The sequence below is a fragment of the Chroicocephalus ridibundus genome, chromosome 11 (assembly GCF_963924245.1).
Source record: "Chroicocephalus ridibundus chromosome 11, bChrRid1.1, whole genome shotgun sequence".
Classification (NCBI taxonomy): domain Eukaryota; kingdom Metazoa; phylum Chordata; class Aves; order Charadriiformes; family Laridae; genus Chroicocephalus; species Chroicocephalus ridibundus.
Genome location: NC_086294.1, coordinates 3091573 through 3115674, shown reverse-complemented (window position 1 = coordinate 3115674; position 24102 = coordinate 3091573). Strand labels below are relative to the sequence as shown.

Here is a 24102-nt window from a genome sequence, read left to right as displayed (position 1 = left end):
TAGTCAGGCATCTCTTTCTTGACTGCTGAGTCTTTGCCTGCTTCATTATTCCTCATTTCAAAGCTCTTCTGTCCCTTCTGTAATTCTTACCCCTCTTGGCAGCGCCTTCCCTGAGCACTCTGGGGGTGTTTGTGTGCCCACTATCTCTGTTCTTTAGAGCAGTTGCTGATAGCACCTTGTAATTGTCAAATTCAATGTTCTCAAATTACCTGGATCTCCTTTGAAATCCTCTAAAAAAAACATTCCATTTGCTGCCTTCTGTTCCTCTGCCGCTGACAGAGGTTTACGCCAGAGACTGCCCATCACACCGGAGCTTTTTCGTCTTAAGAGCCTCTGGATGAATATTGCGTGGGCCCGATGATTGTCCTCCTTCATTACAAGATGAATACTGTATTTACAAGTGTATGAACACTCAAATATTTTTTCATAACCGTGTCTACCGGCACTGCGGCTTGACCGGGATCCTCCGGTGTCCCTTTATCAAGAGAGGGGCCAGCATGGAAGTTGTTCTAAGACCTTCCACAGGGGACACGGCACGTTATATTTTCGCATCTGTGGCTTTATCTCCTGACTTGCGGTTAGGTCTTGATCTCCTGTAGCCCCCAGACTCCCCGCAGACTTCTCAGGCTGTTTGGAAAAGGATTTCTTAACCCCTTTAATGGGGAGGTGGGTGGAGCTGGAAGGTGTTTGGTGGGGGTGGGCTGAGGATCGACAGTCGTGGGGGACTTTTCATTCTGTTAGCTTTTCACACTTTTATGTATGTCCTTGTTTGTTCTAAAAATTATTTTTATTGGAAAAATGTCTTTCCTCTTACCTTCTTACCTTGTTGCCAGACCACACCGTATTTTCCCTATGGTTATTTTGGTAGGACAAGATCCCTTTCACAGAATCATGGAATCGTAGGGTTGGAAGGGACCTCTGGAGATCATCCAGTCCAACCCCCTGCCAGAGCAGGGTCACCCAGAGCAGGTGGCACAGGAACGCCTCCAGGAGGGGTTGGAATGTCTCCAGAGACGGAGACTCCCCCACCTCTCTGGGCAGCCTGTGCCAGGGCTCTGCCACCCTCACAGCAAAGAAGTTCCTCCTCATGTTGAGATGGAACTTCCTATGGTCAAGTTTGTGCCCGTTACCTCTTGTCCTGTCCCTGGGCACCACTGAAAAGAGCCTGGCCCCATCCTCCTGACACCCACCCTTGAAGTATTGATAAGTGTTGATAAGGTCCCCCCTCAGCCATCTTTTTTCCAGACTGAAGAGACCCAAATCCCTCAGTCTTTCTTCATCAGAGAGGTGTTCCAGTCCCCTCAGCATCTTGGTAGCCCTTTGCTGTCCCCTCTCCGGCGGTTCCCTGTTCCCTGTGCCGTTGCCTGTGTTATATTCTAGGTTATATTCTGTTGCTGTGAGCTTTTTCTCCAGCTGAGCAGCAGGCAGGCTCTTAGCTTTGATGCAGGACGGCGTTACCGCGTCCCCGAAGGTGCTGGTGGTGAACCCGTGCGTCAGCGTTTCTTGGGCTCTGCCCCCCCGGCCTCAGCAGATGGCATTTTGTGCCAGACGCTTGTGGTCCATATGCCTGTAGGACAGGTAGCAGTGCATGGATGTACAAAGCACACAGAACAGTGTCAAATCTTATTTGTTACCGTCCGACCGGAGAGGATAACCAGAGCGGATGCACCTGACAGTCCCGTACATCCCCGTGGCCCCTTGCAGACTGCCCCGGGCGGGGGGGGGTTATCTTTCCCTAAAAGTGTCTTCCCGGCCACTTCACATCTGCAAAAGACATCAAATGATCAGCAGGCATTTCGATATTCATCTTCATTTTGTCCGTGCCTTTTATTAAAGTTGCTATAATCCAAAGAGGCTTTTAAATGGTCTGTGGCTTAATTTATTCGTTGAGGAATTCAAGCAATAAACAGTCTGTGTTTTGGCCTGATGCCGATGCTTTTTCTTTTTACTCTTGCAGCTCGCAGGGATGTCTGTCTCTTGCTTTAAATACCGAAACTCTGCGTGCTCCTCGCCGAAGCTCTTGTACCTTGGCTGCCTGCTCACTGACTTGTCAAATCACTAATGAACCTGCGCTTCTCTCTCTTAGGGCCAAATTCTGCCCTCAGCTGAACTTGTTCAGGCTGAGTTGCTGCAGAGGTATTTCACAACTGTATTTTTTTTTGTCCAGGTCGCTTGCAGAAGTCTCGCAATACTGCACCTGGCTCACTTAATTTTCTGTAAATTAAGCGTAACTCTTCCAGCAGCAATCCTTTCAGCCAGTTTATACAAACCCTCCATCAGTCAACTCTGTGGGCTTCTCGTCTCTCCAAACTCCCGCAAAATGGCTCTTTTACTACCTGCGTAGGGAATAAAAGCCACTTCAGTGGCACGGGTTGGCAGCGTGGCGTGATTAAGTCAATGGTAAGTGACACTGGAAACTATTTTAAGGGACAGAGCAGAAATGTTTCCAAGTTGGTTTCTTACCAAGCAGCCCAAATGCTGGTGTCGGATGGCGATGTCAAAGAGGTCTCTGTCAGAGTTTCAAGACTTTTTGGGTAGGTTTCCCCAAAGGAGGATCCCAGTCTCTTTAGAAATCTCTTAGGGGTTTTTTGCTCATTTTGGGCTTCTTGGGCTTGATAAATGGGGGAAAATGTCTCTCTATAAAAAAGACAACGTATATTCTAAAAGTAAATTACAAACAGAGGTCTTGGCTTTATTTTTTATGTTTTTTTTAAAGAGGCAATGAGTACTCTGTCGCTGGAACGCTTTCTGCAGAAATCGCCACTTGTGTGTCTTAAATTTGAACGGAGAACTGAGAGTTTAATATTCTGGGCTGGTATGTGTGTGGTTGTAGGAAAACGCAATGTAGGAAGCTAGAACCGCGCAACAGGTGCCGCGGTGTGTTCGAGCGGTGAGTGGCTGAGGTGTGGCGCTGGGGAGGGTGCTCATCGCCCCGCGCACGTGGAAGGATGGGGGAGTGGCCTGCAGGTATTTGGAATAAGGGCTTTGGCCGTTCCACGGGAGGAACATGGAAAGAAACGCGTTAGGGGAGAATTCAGCTGAACTCAGCTTTTCTGTTTGGTAAAATTGAATACAAATGGGGGTAAGAAGTGCGGCTGCCAGTAGGTGAATGGACTGATGGGGTTTTTTGGCACCTGGTTGGGAAGGTCAGCTGTTTGCTGGTCATAGCAAGCTTAAAAATTAATGCTTTACAGCATCTCGCTGGAGGTTTTATAGAGCAGGTCACAAACCGAGAAATTGCAATGCTGATGACTGCAACAGAAAAGAAGATATTACCGTCTAAATCCTCCTTTTTTGACCACCAGAGAACCATATTTTAGAAGATGTAAACAAATGTGTCATTGCTCTCCAAGAAAAAGATGTTGATGGCTTAGACCGCACAGCTGGTGCAATCCGGGGACGTGCTGCTAGAGTCATTCATGTTGTCACTTCGGAAATGGATAACTACGAACCCGGAGTCTACACTGAGAAGGTGTTGGAAGCGACGAAGCTACTGTCCAACACAGGTAAGAGTCGGTTACTCCCAAGATCCCTGAATTCATATTGCTTACAAGCACATGGGCAACCGGATACTGATGTACCCGTGAAATCTATTAAAGACTCCATTTACATACTATAATGAAAATTAGTGGGAGTTATTTGCAGAGCGGTTGCAAAATGAGAAATGTAATTTTGCCGTGTTGACTGGCTTAAAACCCCGCAGCGCACAAGGTCTCCCTGAATGTGCCGGCTGTCGCTGCCTGAGCCGTAGAAACCTGAACGCAGCAGGGAACGAGCCCCAGACAGTGAGTCGGGGCTTGAAAGTTCTCCTGATCCTCTTGCAGTATCCCACCAGGCTCGGTTGGTGCTCAGGATCCAGAAAGAAGGTTTCTGCCGCATTGGCCCAGTAGAGTAAACAATCATTTAGGGTAAATTTTGCAAAATATCTTTATAACTACTAAAGAAACATTGTAGGTTGTAGTCACCCACCCCTAAACGATAAATTAGGGTGTTTGCTGTGCACTAGCTGGCAACATCCATATAGGGTAAGGAATGATTCTGCTTGCCTCAATGCGTGCTGTGCCGACTATTAGTTGTTGTTCTTGCTTTAATTACAACTTTGATGAAGAACCAAGGGTGACACTGAAGAAACACGCAGACTGTAAATGGTTCTGTGATGTTCTTCCTGGGCTGCAGTGAGTCACGGCAGCGCAACCCGCCTTCTTCCAGTGCCGCCTTCAACTTGGGCTCTGTCGTGGTCATACTATTTTTATCCACAAAAATGATGTACATCTACAGGGAATGTTAAACAAATGCTTAATATTTTATCCTATAGGTTCTAACTGCTTCCCCAGGTGTTTTCTCCCACTAGGAGGGCGAGATAAGCTTTTCACTGTCTAAGGGGAAAAAACCCAAATAGCAGTAGAGTAAGCAGAAATTGAAGGGAACGTGAGACTTGAGCTACAGCATTGGTGTCCTTCGATAACAAACGCTTTGAATTTAAATGGAACCGCTGCAGAGTTTCCAGTGATAGTTAACAACGAGGTACGCACACAGAAAATGACTCTGGGGTGGGGACTGACTGTTACTTTGTGCTCCCCGCTCAGTTATGCCGCGGTTTACTGAGCAAGTCGAAGCCGCTGTGGAAGCACTGAGTTCAGACCCTGCTCAGCCAATGGATGAAAACGAATTTATCGATGCTTCGCGACTGGTGTATGACGGAATACGAGATATCAGGAAAGCCGTACTGATGATCCGGGTGAGCATATCTTACTTCAACGGCTTTCTGGTTTGCCGCTCGCTTTCCCCCACCTCTACTGAACTGGCGTGCATCACTTTTATTGAGAGCAGCCAGCGGAAGATTTTCGTTCAGCTCATATTAACAGCCTGCGTCTTAAAAACCGCTAATCGCTCTGTGGAGTACTTCAGAAGTACGTTTTGATTCAAATTCATTAAACAGATCTGAGCATCAATGATAGCCAGAGTTGTGCTGCTAAATACCCTTCACGCATCTTTTGTGATATCATGTTAATGCCTTGCTTGTTAATGTGCTAAAATCAGTGACCTTTGCTTTAACAACGGCGAGTGGGTTCTTAACTATAGATGCTTTTTGAGGGTTTGAGAGCTTGGAAATAAAACCTGATGGCTCTTTATTAAGTAAATTTTGAGAATTAACGCTGGTTAGTCAAAAACGGGTTTAGATGAGTTCAGTCTGTAGTTCCTAGAGCACGTAATTTGTTAATTGGCCAACCTCGGTAAACAAGCACCAGTTCATAGAGGCTCGGTCTCTGCTGTGCTTGCGTGTTTCAGGTGAGCGTGACGTGGAAGTCCCCATTTCTGGTAGGTCAGGGAGGGCGAGTGTGGTAGGAGGCGTGCAGGGAAGACGCAGAAGGGCTCCTGCAGTTGATTGAAGGGATGCAGAAAAGAAAGTTCTGGTTGAGGGTGACCTATGGGCACATTTCTTGAATCTCAGTGTGATAAAAATGGGCAGGAGCCAGACACTGCAAAAACAAATGTAGGGGGGTTATTCCTTTTTTTCTTTTTCCCTTGTACCCCTCCGACTCGAACACAAACGCCTTGCGGAGAAACTGTCCTCATCTCTCAGAATGGTAACCACGGCAGAGGCATCGTGGTGCTAAGTAAATGAGGACGTACAGCCCCAGAATACGTGAGATTAGAGTAACCATTGCAATGGCATCTTCCATGTTTGCTGCTTAACGCAAAGAATCCGATGGAAAATCAGAGGAAAAGCTGACAACCACGTATGTGCTTTCCATATAATTTTTTTCGAACTTAAGCTCGGGATTTACAGATGCCCGGCGTTAGATAAAGATATCAGGGCTTTCCTGCTATGCAGACAAACTAATTTGATTCACCCCCCGCTAAAGTCCTTGTTATTCAGGACATGAAAGCCTGACTGCCAATTCCACGTCGTCAGTAATTAGCCGAGCTGGCGATGCCAGGAATCCTGACGTTTCCCCTTGCGCCGCGTCTCTGATGTCAGGGTGCCACGGCTTTATTGCAGCTGCCAGTAGCTAACGGCGGCTCCCTGGTGACACATCAGTGACCTATAAAAAAGTTAAAATGGCAGTGTTTGTTGTCCAAAGGGCTGTGAGGTGTAGGATGTATTTAGGAGAAGAGAGCCATCCAAATGGAGATACCAGGCCACCACTTCTCCAGGGCATTGAGGAACACACGCTCGCAGGGGGATGCTGCTAAGCTGGGCCGGGACAAACCAGCTGATTCGCGTGAAGCTTTGTCCAGTGGCACTTGTTCTTTACAGGAACCAGAAGGAAAAATCACTCAAACACCTAATTTTTGTATTTTTTTTTTTTTTTTTTTACGCAGTGGATATTTTCAAACCTAAAATCATACTCTATCTGTAGGTTATTGAAGGCAAGCTCTCTCCTCCCCGATCCCCAGGCAATCTCTCACCGCCCCCAGAGGAGGTTTTGCCCTTGATGACCAGCTGAGAGGCAGAACGGTGCTTTGTGTGCCTGAGCTTGTTTGGCCTTTGCGATGGATGGGCAGAGGAGGGGGCTTGAGAATCACAAACAGTTTCTAAAGATGCAGCAGAAGGGTTTTCTGTATTTTATTTTTTTTTTTTAATTTCTTAAATGTTGATACACTGAGCTACTTACCTGCGGACGTTGTTATGCTGATTTTGTGGATATACTCGGTTCTCTATTGTGGAGTCTCCTTCTCTGGAGATGTTCCAAACCTGCCTGGATGCGTTCCTGTCCAACCTGCTCTGGGTGACCCTGCTCTGGACAAGATGATCTCCAGAGGTCCCTTCCAGCCCCTGCCATTCTGTGATTCTCCAAGGCATGGAGAGGAGGAGAGGGTGGCTGAAATACCCTAAGTCTTAATTGTCAGCATACTCACCTTTGCTTTTTGGCAGCTATTTTGCATTTCCATCTTTATTTTAGATGCCTGTATGGAAAACAAGTTCGTAAAATTCAAATCATCGGAAAGAAATCCGAAGAGCGGGGGGCTTTATTTGCATCTTATCTGTTAATCACAATTTATTGCGTTTATCGGTGAAGTTCTTTGTTGATCCAGCTCTGCCAAATAGTCATGAAGTGCCACTCTAGGCAAAGATGTAGTATTTTGACAAACATGCTGTTTAAACTTGATAAGCTTTATAAAAAGTTTGCCAGCTATAGACTGGCAGTAGCAAAAATAAATCCTAGGCAAGCAGGAACTAGGTCAGATGTGTTTAGCCTACAGCATAAAATCTGGCCCTTACTAGCTAAAAATTTTCAGCTTTTCCTGGGGGATAAGAATAAATTTCGATATATTTTATCTGTTGTTAATTTAGTCGATGCTTTGATTCATAATTGTGCTAAAGATGATGTCTGTGGTTTTGAACCAGGCCTTAAAGCGGTGTGTAATTTTAGCTTCAGAATCTCAAGTGAAGCTTTTGCATGTAACCGAGTTGCAAAAATACTGTCCGTTTTGCAAAAAAAACTTTTTATCTGTGTTTCAAATCCCGGGTGCGTTAGTGTCCTGACAAATAGGAGCTGTTTAGTTACAGGCATGTAATTCTGGGGATCCCTGGGGATCCCCGTGAGCAGTCGGGCCTAGCTGGGTACAGGCCCTGCGTTTACCTTTCTGTTGAAAACACTGAATAATTTTTACATTCACTTACTCCCATTCCCCCTGCTTGGAAACCAATATTCTTGTTGACTTTTGGAGCCGTGGAATCTGTTGTTTGACTCTGGCTGAATGACTCTTTCCTCAGACTCCTGAAGAGCTGGACGATTCCGACTTTGAGACCGAGGATTTTGATGTGCGGAGCAGAACAAGTATTCAGACTGAAGATGATCAGCTCATCGCTGGACAAAGTGCGAGGGTAAGGAAGAAATAAAATTATAAAACTGTGACACGCCTTCAAGAAACAGTTACACTTTCTTTGAAAATGCAGGTTACATTTGTTTGGGGGGTGGTGGTGGTGGTGAAAATGTTGGCTCAGAAAACTGGCATTCTTGATTTCCATTTTTCTTCTGAAAAGGCGGTTAAGTGAAATGCAGCACGTGTTGGTCTGATGGACGTGAGAAACGTCTGTGTTTTATTTTGGATGGTCTCAAAGATCAAAATCCTTTTAATACCGCTGAACTTTGACGTTGTAAGCGCTGCCATTTAGCTAGGGGAGCTTCTGCAGAGCGATACGGCGCGAGTCATGCCATCGCGCTAACCTTATTTTCAACAGGCAAATACTAAGTTGATGGGCAAGAAATTATTACAGAATTTCTTCTCACGCACGTCTTGGTGTGTGGTTGGCCACTGTGCATTTAAGCAAGACAATGCTGAGAGGAGCCCAAAAAGGAAATCATTTAAACTACCCGCATTTCCCGTGACTGTTAAAAATGAAAGCATTGATAGGCAATGTATAATCATTAATAGGTGAAAACTTAAAATCAGTACGTTGAAGGAAAAGCAGGCCTTACCCATTGTTTTTATTTGACACGTCCCCCTCTGGATCGATAACAATTTACACTCTTGGGAAACTGCCACGAAAGATTTTTTGTGAAGGCTCTTCTAGCCTGAAAGCAGGCAAGAAGTAGCGAGGCCTTATTTATCAAACTTCTGCCGCATCGGCTTTGGAATTACGCTAACCGAGAGTATTTTTTATGCTCTCCTTCCTCGTGCAAGCGCTCTCTCTATTCCTGTATCCCTCGCCCTCCTTTTATTTAAATGCAGACGTATCTAATTTACCTTTTAGCACAGTTGCTGCCAGGGGCTTTTTTGTACCGAAGACTCCTTTTCACCTGCTCCCGGAGGCATGAATGCTCCAGTATTTATGAAGGCAAGGGCGTTGAGTCTCAGACAGGCTGTAAAGCTACTCGAATAGATTTTATTCAGGAGTAGGCACGTACTTTTTATTTCCTCTTACTCTTGCCTCAGTATGCATGTTTCAAAATAGTCCATCTAGCTTTTTGCAGGAAAAAGCCTCGTATTTCTTGTGTGCGCTGCAACACTGAGAGCCACCCCAGTGGAACTTTCCTTTTAAAACTCTTAAGTTTTGTAGAAAAGGCAAGTCCCTCCTTTTCACGCAGTTTTTTCTTTGATGGTTGCTAATACCTGGCAAACTTGTTCGGTTTCTAAGAATTTTATCTCGCCCGTGTTTGGGATGTCAGCTTGTCTTTCTGGGCACGCTTTCTTAACAAAGAGCATAAACTTTGGTTCAGAATAGAAGGAGATGGTTCCGTAAGGCCTCTAGGTAGAGGGTGGCTATTAAAGTTTTATCCCTCATCTGCATGACTTAAATTGATTTATTAGTGAAATGGCCCAAAAAGCCTTCCACAAGCGGCGGCGTACGGCGATGTGAGAGAACTCTCTCTTTCAGGCTATCATGGCCCAGCTCCCTCAAGAGCAAAAAGCTAAGATTGCCGAGCAAGTCGCAAGCTTCCAGGAAGAAAAGAGTAAATTGGATGCTGAAGTATCGAAATGGGATGACAGCGGTAATGATATAATTGTTCTGGCCAAACAAATGTGTATGATTATGATGGAAATGACAGACTTCACCAGGTGAGTCTTTTTAATTTGCGCACACACCACCTTCTCCCAGAACTGGCTGGGATGCCAGTCTTTCAATGAAATATTTTTGCAAGTACTCTTAAGAGTCTTACTTATAATTTCCTTTAAATGTTACCCCATTAAAGTCTGCGTATTAACTCGGGAGATGCATTACTATGCAGTGACGGGGTGGTAATAACTGTTTAAATTGATCTATAGATGCACAGCAGTTATTGCCTGTCTTGCTTTCTTTCTTTCTTAAGGGTGATTTTTGTTCCGAGGAAAATATATATATATGTGTGTGTGTGTACATATATATATACTTGCTCAGTTCCTTACAACATTAAATTCTATGGGCTTCTTGATATTGCTGTACTGCAGAAATAGTTCCTAGTACAGTTATTTGCCAAAGAAAGAGAGGGGTTTTGATGCCTTTTGAAATTAATTTACCAGATTTTATACAACACCATTTTTAAAACTTGATATTGCGTTCCAGGAAAATTGCGAATCTGTCTTCTAAAATGTTCTCTCTTATCATCATTAGGTTGCTTAAAACAGTAAAATTTAAGCAGTTTTCATTCTTAGATGTAACCTAAATATGGGGAGGGGCTGGAAGGGGGAAACTGTCCTGAAAATGAAGGCGCCTATTTCTGTGCAACCTTATTCCCGCAGTTTGGCTGGGGAATCGCTTCCAGCGCGATATGGAACAGGATGAGAAAAGCGATATATAGTTCACTCTCCCGGTTTTCTGGTGCTAGGGGGTAGACTCGGTTCTGTTTTGCAGAGGTAAAGGTCCACTGAAAAATACGTCGGATGTGATTAGTGCGGCCAAGAAGATTGCAGAGGCTGGGTCAAGGATGGACAAGCTGGGACGGACTATTGCTGACCATGTAAGTCACAACTCATTTTCATAAGCCTCCAGCACAGATGAGCCATAGGAGATCTTTCAGTACTGCAGACACGATGAACAGAATAAAATGTGTTTAGTTTGGAGGTTTGGGGGTTTTTTTTAACCCATTTTCCAGATTTGCTGCTGGAAAATTCTAGCCTTTTCTTTCTAGCTGCTCTCCTGCCACCCAGAGCCACGTAAGCGGCTAAATATGTCCAGCAGTAACACCAGCAGCTCCTTGGCTTAAATCAAGCACCTACCATTTTAAGGTAGCAACATGCCAACACTGCTTCATGTCACAGCGTATCTAGGCCAGTTTCTCTAACCGAACAGGACTGAAACTGAATTCGTGGCGCTTCTGTCGTGCTCGGAATATGCCCAATACTCTCCAAAGCGATGACGAGCCTGCATAGGCAACACCGTAATTATTGCACGTGGCCTGTTGCACAACCTTTAATATTATTTTTGAGGCAGCTTTTTAATATTAACAATTTTCAAGTGCCTCAGAGGCTGAGTGATGAGATTGTCAATGCTCTCTAGTATTTTTTTTCGTTGGCTGGTCAACGTTGATGAAGACTTTGAGCAAGGCACGTAGTGACCTGAGTGTTTCTACCCTGTCCCGGGCTGTCGTGCATGTTGGTGGGCTATACACCATGTGCAAATACAAAGGTATTTGAAAAGAATTCGGTAGGATTGAAGGACTATGTGCCAGCTCGGGCTTTTATGCAATGCATCTGCCCATCCTGAGCCACTTCACAAACTGGGCTGGGCCAAGCAGAAGCGCCTTTGGTCTCGGTGCACACCCAAATTGCGGAGAACCATCAGCATTAGTAATAATATTCTGCCTTCAAGAAGGACCCTGAAATGCCGGTAGGTTAAGTCTGAGATCATGGGCTAAACTTTCTTTGTACAGCTGGCGCGTGCTTTCCACTCCTTCCCCGAATCTCCATCCATAGCACAAGGTTTCAAATGAAACCGCGTCACTTTGGGAGTAAATCTTCATAATGCAGATCCCGCTTTGAATGTTGCATCCAGAGGACGTTGTCTTCACCCTGATTTATTAATGATGCGGTGAGAAGTGTTCGACGGGGAGATAAAGTTGAAAAGTGCTTTTTAAAAGGGGTCTCCTTGCTGTAGCGTTTTGACAGCCGTATTTCTGGAAGAATCAGGTGCGCTGCTGCCGTAGGTAAATGAAGCAAGGAGCGGTTTGTGTTATAGATCTCAGGGGATCTTGGGCTGAAGGTTTACAATGCTTTTTTTTTTTTTTTCCTTTAATTCACATGTTTTATGCAAACTCGCTATACGGTTCTCTGCACTGAGCCATTTCAAAATAGAGAAGAAAACTAAATGGCTCCTTTTAGTAGAAGTAAGGTTCTTAAAAATGTAAAAGATTAAGCACATATTTGAAGATAAATATGAGCGGGACTGTACAGTTAGTCATTTTGACACGAATATAGCTTTTTTTTTTTCCCCGGCTCCGTACTCTACTAATACTTTCAGCTTGCATATCTCATTAGATATGCTTACACACTCTTTAGAAACTTGTAGTGATCTGTTACTGCGGAACGACGTGACAGTTACAGAGGAGGTACCGCGCGGCCATTTCAGCCCAGCGCTAATGCCTTCCTCTGCCTCATAGGGGATTTTAACAAATGGATGGGCTTTTACGTCCCGTTCGCCGCCTGGCACCGGGTGAATCATGACCCCTCGCGTTAGTGTGTCAGGAACTCCTAACTCCTACCGTCAGGCACTTTTACAGCACGTTTCCTTTGAAACCATAAAAGCTATTAGCCCAGGTATTTCACATCCGTCGAAAAGTGTCAAGCCATCCGCCGGCAGGTTTTCCCAAAGGCGTTCCGTCTTTTCGCTCAACTGCTTGTTTTGAATGGGGGAATATGAAGAAGTTACGAGTACGACACGAACGAAAATGATTTGCGGCAAGACAATGATTCTCCGTATTATTATTTTTTATTTTTTTTTCAATGTTGAATTACTTACAAAGCAAAAGGAAAAATCTGTTGCTTTTTCTTTTTTTGGTGGGAGGTTGAAGTTGCATCGTTAAATGGAAAGGAGCTGGGGGCAAGGGCAGAAAAGCTCTCGGCCCGGCTCTTGCCGTCGGACTGGTCCATAGGCTGGCAAGCTGGTCCGGGGACGCGCCACGGGGACGGGCTGGTGGCTGTGCTGGGTGACACGCGCTGCCACGCGCCTGCCCTGCCGCAGGAACGCCTGCTTTCGGCTTCTCTAACCGACCGGTGCCGAGCCCGGCTGCTACGCGGGGCTGGCCGGGGGCTTTTCGTTGTGAATTGCTGTCACATCAGCATTCATACCCCAAACTGGAGATACAGCGGGAGGAAGAAAAGTCTGGGCGGTTGCTGGCTGCCACCTACCAGGCGTGTGGGGATGGGGGTTGTGCGCTTGTCTTAGTCAGCACGGACTCCGCAAGCTCTTCTGGCTCTCCCTGCCCCTTCTCTTTGCCAAAAGGGAGGAAAAGGTGATTCTGCTGCTCCGCGGGGTGGTAGCAAGGGGATGCGTGTGCATGTTTGCTCTGCCCGGGACGGATCCTGCATGTGACTCGGAGCAGCCAGTTTACCTCTTGTCAACGATCCCCACTGAGCCTGTGGCAGCGTCCCGTTCGGGGGGGTTTGGGGAGGCGGGGGTGTCCCCCAGCACACATTGGTTTCTGCCTACGATGCAGCTATCTGCTGTGACCGGCTGGTGGGAATCCTCCCAAGCTAGCACTGCAGGCGGGGCTTTTGTCTCTGTGGCTGTTGTAGGTTGGTACAATAATGTAATCTTTCTTAATCAGTGTTGAAACTGTTGCCTTTTGGGGTTTTTTGGTTTTTATCTGAGTGTTCCTGCGTAGGAAAGGACAGGGATCACACAGGCATCTGCAGTGCCTTTTGTGGATGTTCTTTTTTATCTTGTGTCATATCTCTATTTAAACTTCATCTCTCTTTGAGCTGAATCCTCTATTCTCCTTGTAGAAACAGCGCACGCAGTATAGGATGAGGTTTTCCAGCTCACGTCACATTGATATATACAACCGAATAATATTTCCTATTCCACTGCTTCCCCCACGAACGTTTTGCTGCCTCCTTCAGCCATCGGTAAACATGCGGCACCCGCTTTCCTTGAGACCGTCTCTCCTTAAATGCTTTCCATAAACTCACAACGCATAAAGTACCTTGAATTGTTCGGCGGTCCTTCTGACGTGCCGTATTTGTGCATTTGTCAACATTCAATTCAATCTGCCGCTGCGCCGCTCGTTCGCTTTGTTAGATGAGCTGTTTGGGAGATGGAGAGCATTTTCCAAAATGGTAATTTCAGCTTTTCATTAGCTCCTTGGCCGACGCTATTTGTGGACTTTCTCTAAAACATCTTGTACCGCTGACTAATATTGATTAGCTTAAAAAATTAACCTGCGAGCTTCGCTGCTTCGTTGTTCACGGTTTTCACTTCACTGATGGGAAGCAACGCGCCTACGTAAGAGTTGCAGGTACTTCGGGTGTTTCATTACCTTCCTTGGGGCTAAGAAGGTGAATTCTGTTCGTTTATGGACACAGCGGGTCAGATGCCCATAAAGCCACCCAAACGCGCGTGTGTGTTGCCCTAGATCCCAGCATCCCGCCATGCAGAGGCATCTCTGTATGCAACACGTAACACAGCTGGTTTCTCTCTGCTGTGACGAAATACCACGTTGGCTTAAAAACCCACCTTGTTCTGGCCCTGGAAAAAGCACGTGTATTTATTTAGCTGCACCCACCTTCCTTTCAGAGTTCAGTGTCTGTTACGGCAGCTCCGTCGGTGTTGTGGGAAGCAAACGCTCGGTGTGAGCGTGACCCCCTGTTTGCACATCACTGCTTGTGGCCGCGCTCTCCTTCTCGGCCTTTTATAGACAGGGAAACGTTGGTTCCTGCTTCCGTCTTGTACAGCTCGAGCTGTAGCTCAGGAGAGAAGGTCTGACGTGAGAACTGGGACTCAGACCCTGCTGCCCAAGAGGGGATTTTTGCCCTGCTCCGAGAGGAGAGGCTGCGCGGCTGCAAGCAATAACCCTGGGCTTGAGCGAAGCATTAAGTAGTAAATTGGTGCCACTTCTAAGGTTATTCTTCCAAGCGTACCGTGTCCATTCGGAGTCTTCATTTGACGGTCCGTTGTACGGGATCGGGGTTAGCGGCTGAAAGGGGATTTTGCTGTGCAGAGGGGTGAGCAGAGAGCTCTCGCAGACCACGCGGGCCTGGGAACCTCAGCCGGCTCTGGGCGGGGGGAAGAGCTGGGGTGCTGGGGGAAGGGAAGCGAATGCTGCTCACAGCAGGGCTCTTCTCTCCTTGTCACGTCTAAACGGGAAATCACTGCGTCCGCTCGGCGTTTCTCTGGGGCTTTTGGTGCCCCACAGCACGGCTGTCGGGGCAGACCCGCAGCTAACGCGGTGTCTGGAGGGGAGCAGCGGAGGGTGGCGTGCCCTGCTTGCCGCCATGCTGAGCTGTGGGGCAGGGAAAAGCATTTGGGTTAGTGTGTGTGTGCGCGCGCGCATATGGGGTGCCAGAAAACCTGCATTTAGTGACCAGAACTGTGTGCCAAGCCCCTGGATGCTGGAGATTTATGAGTTCCTGGATGGGGTGCAGCAGTCCAGGAAGGATGGAGATCGCTGCAGGGTCTGCCTTTAGTCCTGTCTCTGGTTCACGCCAGTTGAATTCCTTCTTGATCGGCTGGGACGGTGCTGGATGTGAAATAATGCCGGGTGCAATGTTGCCTGCCTTAGAGCAGAAAACGGAAGAATCGTTGTGAGTCTGATACTGGTTTTGTCCAGGAGACCTGTGAGTGCTCGGAGGGAAGATGAGGAGATGATGCACAAAGTGGCCATTTCAGAGGAGGAAAGAGCAGGGGAGCTCGCAGCGCAGTACAGCGACTCACGCTTGCTCTGGGGCTCAGGTCAGGGTTTAAGCAACGCTGTGTTGGACACGACGCAGTGTAGAGCACGTGGAAGCTGAAGCTACAGGTGTTCTGGGTGTGCACGTAACGCCCGTTCTACACTTCCTGCTTGGGTCAGGAGCGTGCCTGCTGTCAGCGTGGTGTCCTCACCGGCAGGCACCAGAACTGAATCACAGAATGGTTTGGGTTGGAACGGGCCTTTAAAGCCCAGCCAGTGCCACCCCCTGCCCTGGGCAGGGACACCTCCCACCAGCCCAGGTTGCTCCAAGCCCCGGCCAACCTGGCCTTGAACCCCTCCAGGGATGGGGCATCCACAGCTTCTCTGGGCAACCTGGGCCAGGGGCTCATTGCCCTCACAGCCAAGAATGTCTGCCTCACATCTCATCTATATCTTCCCTCTTCCAGTTTAAAACTGTTCCCCCTCATCCTGTGGCTCCCCTCCCTGCTCCAGAGTCCCTCCCCAGCTTTCCTGGAGCCCCTTTAGGGACTGGAAGGGGCTCCAAGGTCTCCCCGGAGCCTTCTCTTCTCCAGGCTGAACCCCCCCAGCTCTCTCAGCCTGTCCCCACAGCAGAGGGGCTCCAGCCCTCCCAGCATCTCCGGGGCCTCCTCTGCCCCCGCTCCAACAGCTCCGTGTCCTGATGAACATGTTGGACCATAGTATCCCCCGCATCCCTATTGCAGTAGCTTCTGCCATCGTGAATATATCCAGACTCGTTAAAAAAATCTGTTGTCTTGGGCACAGCTTGCAGCACTGCCCACGACGTCTGGGCTTCCCGAGTACCTGCCCCTGCCCGGGATGTTTGTTGCCCCCCCGCTGGGGTTCAGGCAGCCGTAGGTGCCCGGCTCGTGCTGCCCGCACAGGGCAGGAGCGTGGCACGCGTGCCCTGGGCTTGATTCATCCGCAGCACAAGAGTCCGGTGGGCAAAGGGTGTGTGGAGTCCGGTGCGTGCCAGCTGCTTTGTTCACTGGTCTGCCTACAGCCCGAGCGTGCCGGCAGATCTGAGCTGGCCCGGCACTCTTCGGAGAAGCGCTGCCGGCCACCATCCTCGCTGCCGGTTTTAAAGATTCTGCAGGACTGACCTGGGTAGTAAAAGGCTTCCCGTAGCCTTTCTGTCTTAGGCTTGCAGATCCCAATTTGGACTGTGGCTGCCCCCTCAGCGGGGCTCCTCTTGTTTTGAAATCCAGCGTGAGACCGGCTCGTTAATCGTCTCGCCGCTCGGCCCTGCGACGCCAGGGACGGCCCTTCGGCTCTCTCCGAGGAAACAGCTCTCTCAACTGCGCCGCGGTCGCCGGAACCTACGTGGTCTTTCAATTGCAAAGCTGAAGAAGTCACTTTTATCTTACGGATGAGTGCTTCAGCAAGCACTTTAGAAATTTTATTTCATGCCTGGTGAGGAATCTAGTTTCCACACTGCTAAGAAATGGGAGCAGAAGTCAGGAAAATATCTACTTTGCTGGATATAATTGAGTAACTGTCGGCTTTATCATTTCCGAGCTTAAAATACTTAAGATTGGGAATCGAGACTGGATTTGGTAACATCTGTTAGTTGGACCTTGACACCTTGGATGTCAAATCGTTGCTGCTGTGGCCTGTGCAGTGTTCAGGAAGGACCTTTTATGGTTAACAAATCTGCTCTGGGAAGGTTAGGTAGCCTTCCTCCTCCTCCTCTTCCTCCTCGCATGGAGCTCCAGGGCAGCCACGCAGCTGAAACGAGCCCCGGTGATTGTGTCCAGTGGCTGCCCCTGTGCTCCGACAGCCCGTGTTTATCGCTTCTGGTTTTTTTATACATCTTTAGTGATGCCCGCGTATCACTCGGTTGTCTTTAGTGATGCCCACGTATCGCTCGGTTGTCTTTCGCGCACCAAAGCTCGACAGAAAGGGGAACGATCCCTGCAGCCCCTTCACCAGCAGGGAGCGGAGTTGTCTGGTTTCTCCCTGAACGATTTCTGGTCCCGTTTTCCTGATTGCGAAGTAAAAACCTCACCTTTGTTTTTTTGCAGTGCCCCGACTCTGCGTGCAAGCAGGACCTCCTGGCCTACCTGCAGCGCATCGCGCTCTACTGCCATCAGCTCAACATCTGCAGCAAAGTGAAGGCCGAAGTGCAGAACCTGGGAGGGGAACTGGTTGTGTCCGGGGTACGTATGAACTAGGACGTGTCCGGTTCGTGTGGGTTTTCTTCCAGGGGGAACAATTATTCCAAGCTATTCTAAGCTTTTATGCTAAACATTACGGACAAAATACAGACAAGAGGTTTTGGAGCATTAGGAAGAAGTTCTTCACCGTGAGGGTGGTGAGACACTGGCCCAGGTTGCCCAGAGAGGGGGTGGAGGCCCCATCCCTGGAAGTTTTTAAGGCCAGGCTGGATGAGGCTCTGAGCAACCTGATCTGGAGGGAGGTGTCCCTGCCCAGGGCAGGGGGGTGGAACTGGATGATCTTTAAGGTCCCTTCCAACCCAAACCATTCTATGATTCTATGATTCAGTCAAAGTTTTAAGGTTTGCAAAGTTTATTATCCCGCCTGCGCTGCCTGGTAAGTTCTTGGAGGAAACGCTTACTGTTTGAAAGGGGGGAAATAAAACTTCACTTTTCCTTCCTCATCAGTGTTTGTAAACAGATTCACTTTGTCTTTGCGTCGTCTGCTGCGTTTCCAGACTGTTTTTCACTCTTAGTGAGGTCAAATCACTTTAATCAGCAGAGCTAAACCTACCCCGTGTCTCTGCACAGCCCTGGTACACGCTGGGGTCCAGCGGTGCTCCGGAGATGTTAATATTTCAACGTCGCTGTGCCTGGAAGAGGCTTTCTTTCCCTGAAGAGCGCAGGGATTTCTAGTGGCTGCTGTGTTTTATGAGAGCTGAAAGCTGCCGTGGGCCAGCCTGCTTCCTTATTCCAGCCATTACTTAGCAAATAATTTTTTCACTGTAGTTCACGAAATTCTTCCTCCTCAGAGGAATCTGGGTGACGGATATCTGGGGGGAGGTAAGCGGAGCTAAATTCTTAATTTCTTCTGGCATGTTCTTCCTCGCCCCGGACAGGTGCCTGTGATCACTGGGGCTTTTGCCCATCCATGTCGTGACTGAGGCAGGAGGTTGAAGAAGGGACGGAAATGGCCGATAGTTCAGTTTGGCTTTCTGAGTCCTTAAAAGCGAATGGAAAAAACCTCACCGCCTTCTGCCACTTAGGTATTTTGAGTTCTTAAACTGATCGGCGCATCTTTTTCCCTGCAAACAAGCTGGAACTGAGTGCCTGGGGACAGCGGTACCCGCGGGAGGTCTGCAGAGGCGGTGCTGGCCACGGACCGCGCTCAGCACCTTGGCAGGGAGTCGGGCACCTCTGCGGCCCCTCCCGCCGCTGCCCGTCCCAGCTGCTGGGATTCCCGGCACGGCCGAGACGGGACGGAATGGGACGGAGGTGCTGCTGGGCCTCTGCGCTGCGCGCCGGCTGGCCTCTTAGCTGGAAGGCTGAAGGCATCGCGCTCTCAAGGAAGTAGATGTGTCACCATTCCGTGATGCGATAACACGTACTTGCAGGGTTCTACTGCGGTTACCCGGCGTCTTCGGGATGTACGTACCCTTCTGCCCTGGATGAGCTCCGTGAACAGCCACCCGTACTCCAATCCCCCGGTTTTATCTGTTCGCCGCGACTCTGCCCACTGGGGCCGAATATCGCCAGCAGCAGCGTTAAACTTCTGTCAGATTGTCAGACGAGGAACCTCTGCCAGTCCAGGGACTGCGCCTGCCTAAAAGTAAAATTCTTCTCGCTGTTAACACCCCGCCCCCTGCACGGAGCGCAGAATCGGTGCGAAAGCGGAGCTCTGAACCAGGGCAGCAAGACCCTGCGCCCTCGGCAATCTGGCAATTCATTTAGAAAAGTGCCTCCTTGCTTTCGTTGCGTTTGGTACGATTCTTCCCGCTGCGAAGATCCATGGAAACAGTCAAAGGTTTCCCAGCGCGATGACTGGGGGGGAGGAAAGCTGACACGCTGGTTTGCCGGAGGGCGCGGGTCCCATGTGCCGTCGTGGTACTGAAAACACAGAGGGATGGAAGGGAAGGTACCGGCACCGTACGAAAAGCAGCGCCCCCCGCTCAGCTTGGCTGGCTGCTAGACAAGCAACGGCTCCGGGGTTTTCCCCAAAACCTTCCTCAGGTGCCTACGGCAGAGGAATTGAGGTGCGCGGGGGCAGGCGAGCTCCTGCGTAAGCTGAGCAGAGGGTGCAGAGAGCCCAGAGCAGAACCTGCCCCGCGCCCTCTGGCCCCCGCAAGCCGGAGGGACTGCTCCGGCACCCGGAGAAGTGGGCTGCCACCGAGGTCACCTCGCCGGTCCCCCCCTCTCTCTTCCACCCTGCCCTGGTTTTGGCTCTTCATCTCTGCTTTGGGAAATGCTTCTTTTTGACTCATTTCAATGCTCTTGTAAACGAGGAACCACCTGGGAAAGCGCTCCAGGCCTGGCTGAGGACGCAGTTGCGCTCCTTCCTCTCCAATACAACTTAATATTCCAGGGTGACTTAAATTTTTATTATTGGTGATTAAGCTATTAGTACAGCTTTATTAATTTCGTTAGAGAATAAGCTACTGTTAAAGCTTAGTCACAAAAGCAAACAGCAGAATACAAACCTGTCTGATGGCCGCGGGTACGGAAAGGGCAGAGATCACGGGCAAACGTTGCACTTCGGTTTCGGGGGCACGAGTCGGGTTTTTGCCGTGTAGTGTCCGAAGAAAAACACCACCTCCAATTTGGAACCTCAGATTTCAAAAGCAAACCCAGAACGATCAATTTTCGTGTGCTTTTACATCCCAGGACTATCACGTGTTCTGGAATTTCTGTGTTTGTGTGGTTTTCATAGAATCCTAGAACGTGTTGGGTTGGAAGGGACCTCTAAAGGCCATCTAGTCCAACCCCCGGCAGTGAGCAGGGACACCTTCAACTAGATCAGGTTGCTCAGAGCCTCATCCAGCCTGGCCTTGGATGTCTCCAGGGATGGGGCCTCCACCCCCTCTCTGGGCAACCTGGGCCAGTGTCTCACCGCCCTCAGTGTAAAGAACTTCTTCCTAATGTCTGATCTCACCCTGCCCTGCTCTAGTTTAAAACCACCGTTTTTACGGCAAATAACCCTTGTGCGTTCCCGTTTGGCAGGTGGACAGTGCCATGTCTCTTATCCAAGCAGCCAAGAACCTGATGAACGCGGTGGTGCAGACCGTCAAGGCCTCCTACGTGGCCTCCACCAAGTACCAGAAGTCCCAGGGCATGGCTTCCCTCAACCTTCCCGCCGTCTCCTGGAAGATGAAGGCTCCGGAGAAGAAACCCCTGGTCAAGAGGGAGAAACAGGACGAAACCCAAACGAAAATCAAGAGGGCGTCCCAGAAGAAACACGTTAACCCGGTGCAGGCTCTCAGTGAATTCAAGGCGATGGAGAGTATTTAAAGAGAGGTCTCTGTCTCGGTTGTTTTTCTCTTTAGCCACTACTGCTCCTTCCAGAACTCTACTTTTAATATTCTAAGGATTTTTTTTTTTTTCCCAAAAGTTTACTATTCCTCAAAATGTATTTACTTAATATAATTTTGATAACTTTGTTTAGATCACACGGGGAAATACTCAAATTTCTAAGTCCTATCAATAGAGCTTCAGCCTGCGGAAGCGTGTTAATTTAGGTTGCTTTTAGAATACAGGGGTGTCTTTCTAGCGGAAAATTATTTTGTATAATCTTGCTTTAAATAAAATGTTCTATAACCAAAGAGGATTTGACAGTACCACTAACGGTTAACACTAACAGTTGAATCGTGCTACTCGGAGACGGCAGTTTCTCGTTGTGATCAAGAGAGGAAAATTAGATCTTTTCACTCAAAAGAAAATTAATTAAAGCATTGTATGTATCAGTGTATCCCTGCTGCTGGGTGGAGAAGGGAACAAGCTCTGTACGCTCAAAGGAGCAGGAAAATCCTGCAGGCAACAGCGGGACCACAACTGGGAAACATCTGGAAAGACGATGTGCCCTTGCCTGGGTTTTGCTGGGGGTGCTCTGGAGATGTGGGGGGTGCTGGGGCGCTGCTGTGAGCGAGCTGTTTGCCTGACAGGGTGTTTCCATGCGTGCCCCGTGTACGGAACGCCCGGTGTACGGGACATCCCGGGCAGGGGACAGCCGGTACATGGAACAGCCGGTGTACGGAACACCCGGTGCACTGGACACCCGGTGTACGGGACAGCCGGTGGGTGGAACACCCCGTGCACTGGACACCCAGCGCATGGACGGCCCGGTGCCCGGGACACCCGATGCCCAGAGCACCCGCAGGTCACCTTCCCGCCGGCCTTTCCGGAGGAGCACCCGGAGCAAATCCAATCCAACACACAATCACGGAGGCGGCCAATTACTTCTGTATGACACCGGACGGGAATTTTAATGCCTGGTTACAAATTACTAATGTATTTTGCTGCGGGAAACTAATAAAGTTGCTTTTACCAGCTGGTGTATTGTGGTGCTGCTCCCCCCCCCCCGCCCCCCCCGCCATTCAGATGCAAATGCCCTTTGTGCTCGTTGCTCCCAACTGCTCCGCAGCCGCCTGGGGCTCCCAGAGGCGCCCAGCCAACAGTGTTTGCTCAGGCTGCGATTTAGACTGTACGTTATTTGTGATAACTACGGCTACAAGGTATAATTTCGGCGTCTTAGTTAAATTTTATGAATTTCGGTGGGTTTTACGCTTAGCGGGGAAGTCCAGCGTCGGAGAAGCGGCGCTTGGGCAGGTCCCGGGTGCGTCTGCGGTGCCTGGAAAAGCTCCCATTAAAACGGGAAGCGGCCCCTTCCGTACTTCATGTGTTGAACCGCAGCTACATTTTAGAGCCGATCCTTGGCAGCGTTACGTTATAATTTCATTTCTTTTCCTCAGCTTGTAATTCGCTTATATCAAGGTTATTGCTGTCATGTTACCAAAATGCTGATCAGAATTAAGCTAAGTAGTTCATGAGATGGTTTTTTTTTGCCGAATTTATTCTGTTTCTCAAGCATTTTGGCCTCTGGAGTAGAGATACTGAAGTGCTGCGTTTTGTGCTGGTTTTCCTACACCTTTAAGGTCTGACCAGGCTGGAGCCGCCGCCGGGCTCCTTCCACTGACGTGCGGGGGTTAATGACGTGGATAAGGTCTTGGTTTATATATAATTATTAACTGGTTTTATACAACATGATTTATTTTCTTTCTCGGTATTAATATAATCGACTTAAAGGCTGCACTCCCCGGGCTGCTCAGCGGCTCTTCAAAATACAGACATTACCCCCCCCCCGAATGCGATCTGTTCATAGGCTTTACAAACCAGCCCATCTATTGAGACACGCAGCCAAATTTATGTGTATTTGGCTTTTAAATAAATGCTCGTTTTAAATAAATTTATGCTACAAACTTTGAGCATCGAGTCGGCAACAAATGAGACTCTGGTCGCGGGGGCGGGGGGGGGCTGGTTTGGGAGGAGGGCGGGGGGGGCACCACGGGGATGGGCGGCCAAAAGCCCCAACTCGCCCGTCTCCAGGAATTGCTCCTTGGGGAATCGCGCTGGGGTCTCTGGGGGAGAGGCGCGGGGAGATAAATCATTAACAGCTGTAATTTGTTTAATTGCTTTCTTTAGGAAGGCAAAGCCCCATCTCCCCACAGCAGAGGGAGGGTTTCGTGACATTAAATCCAAGTCTCGGTTCCCGCACGGCAGGGTGACCTGCCGGGGACGTGGCTGTCGGTGTGACTGGCCGGGGACGCGGCTATCGGTCCTGGTGCTGGTGGTGCCGGCTGGGATGAGCCCTGGCCGCGCACGGCGGCAGCGGGTGATCATAGGATCATTCGGGTTGGAAAGGACCCTTGGGATCATCGAGCCCAACCGTCGACCCCACTCTACAGAGTTCTCCCCTACCCCTTATCCCCCAACACCACGTCTAAACGACTCCTGAACACATCCAGGGATGGTGACTCCACCACCTCCCTGGGCAGCCTATTCCAGTGTCTGACCACTCTTTCGGTGAAGAATTTTTTCCTAATGTCCAGCCTAAACCTCCCCTGCTGCAGCTTGAACCCATTCCCTCTTGTTCTATCGCTATGGCCGAGCACAGATGGGCTCTGAAACGCGGAGCGATTCTGCGTCCCCTCGTGATGACCGGGCTCCCCTGGCTCCAACGGAGGGTGGCTGCTGCAAGGACCTTTGACTTGCAGACGTCGGGGCGGCCGCTGCTCTGTGACTGTGTGCAACCATCGCAGGTAAGCGCCAAGTTGGGATGTCGGTGCCAACCCAGGACCGCGGCAGCGCAGAAGGAGCCCGGCACTGGCCCCGGCTCGTGATGCTCGTTCCGCACCCCTGCGAGCGGGTGGGACGCTGCTCTGAAACAACCGTCACCGGGCTGAGCCCGGTGCGTCGTGTCGCGTGATGCCAGCCTTCATCAAACCCCCCCGTGTGAAAGCGGCAGCGACCAGAAAGCAGCGGGGGCTGCGCTGCGCAGCGAGGGGGGGGTCCGGACGCCAGCGAAGCTCTAACTTTATTAGAGAGCCAATTGAAAAGAATTACAGTAATTAGCACTTGATGTAATTAAGCGCAGGGAAGGGCTCGCGCAGTCGGTCTCTGCTGCGGCTGCTGGAGGGGACCCACTCTGCCAGTGGGGGGGGGGGAGGCAGCGCGGCCACGTCAGGCTGTAAAAGCCACGCGGGTACGAGGTGGGGGAGCTTCGGCCGCGCTCCCCAATGGCGGGCGATGAGCGGAGCCTCTCCCTGCCCCCCCCCAGCTCGGCACCGTCCCCGCTCCACGGGAGAAGGAATCACCGGGCTCCA

The 24102-nt window shown here is 49.5% G+C and overlaps 1 protein-coding gene across 3 annotated transcripts in view; it reads left to right on the top strand.

Annotated features, from left to right (window-relative positions):
• CTNNA1 (catenin alpha 1) overlaps positions 1 to 21769 on the top strand; it is a 122222-nt gene extending 100453 nt beyond the window's left edge. For all 3 annotated transcript variants that reach the window (XM_063348694.1, XM_063348695.1, XM_063348696.1), the window contains exons 12-18: positions 3306 to 3506; positions 4587 to 4738; positions 7724 to 7834; positions 9329 to 9510; positions 10283 to 10388; positions 17318 to 17452; positions 20447 to 21769. In XM_063348694.1, coding sequence (XP_063204764.1) covers positions 3306 to 3506; positions 4587 to 4738; positions 7724 to 7834; positions 9329 to 9510; positions 10283 to 10388; positions 17318 to 17452; positions 20447 to 20734 — 1175 coding nt within the window. In that variant the 3' untranslated portion in view covers positions 20735 to 21769. The remainder of the gene's footprint in view (positions 1 to 3305; positions 3507 to 4586; positions 4739 to 7723; positions 7835 to 9328; positions 9511 to 10282; positions 10389 to 17317; positions 17453 to 20446) is intronic.
• The last annotated feature ends 2333 nt before the right edge of the window (positions 21770 to 24102 follow it).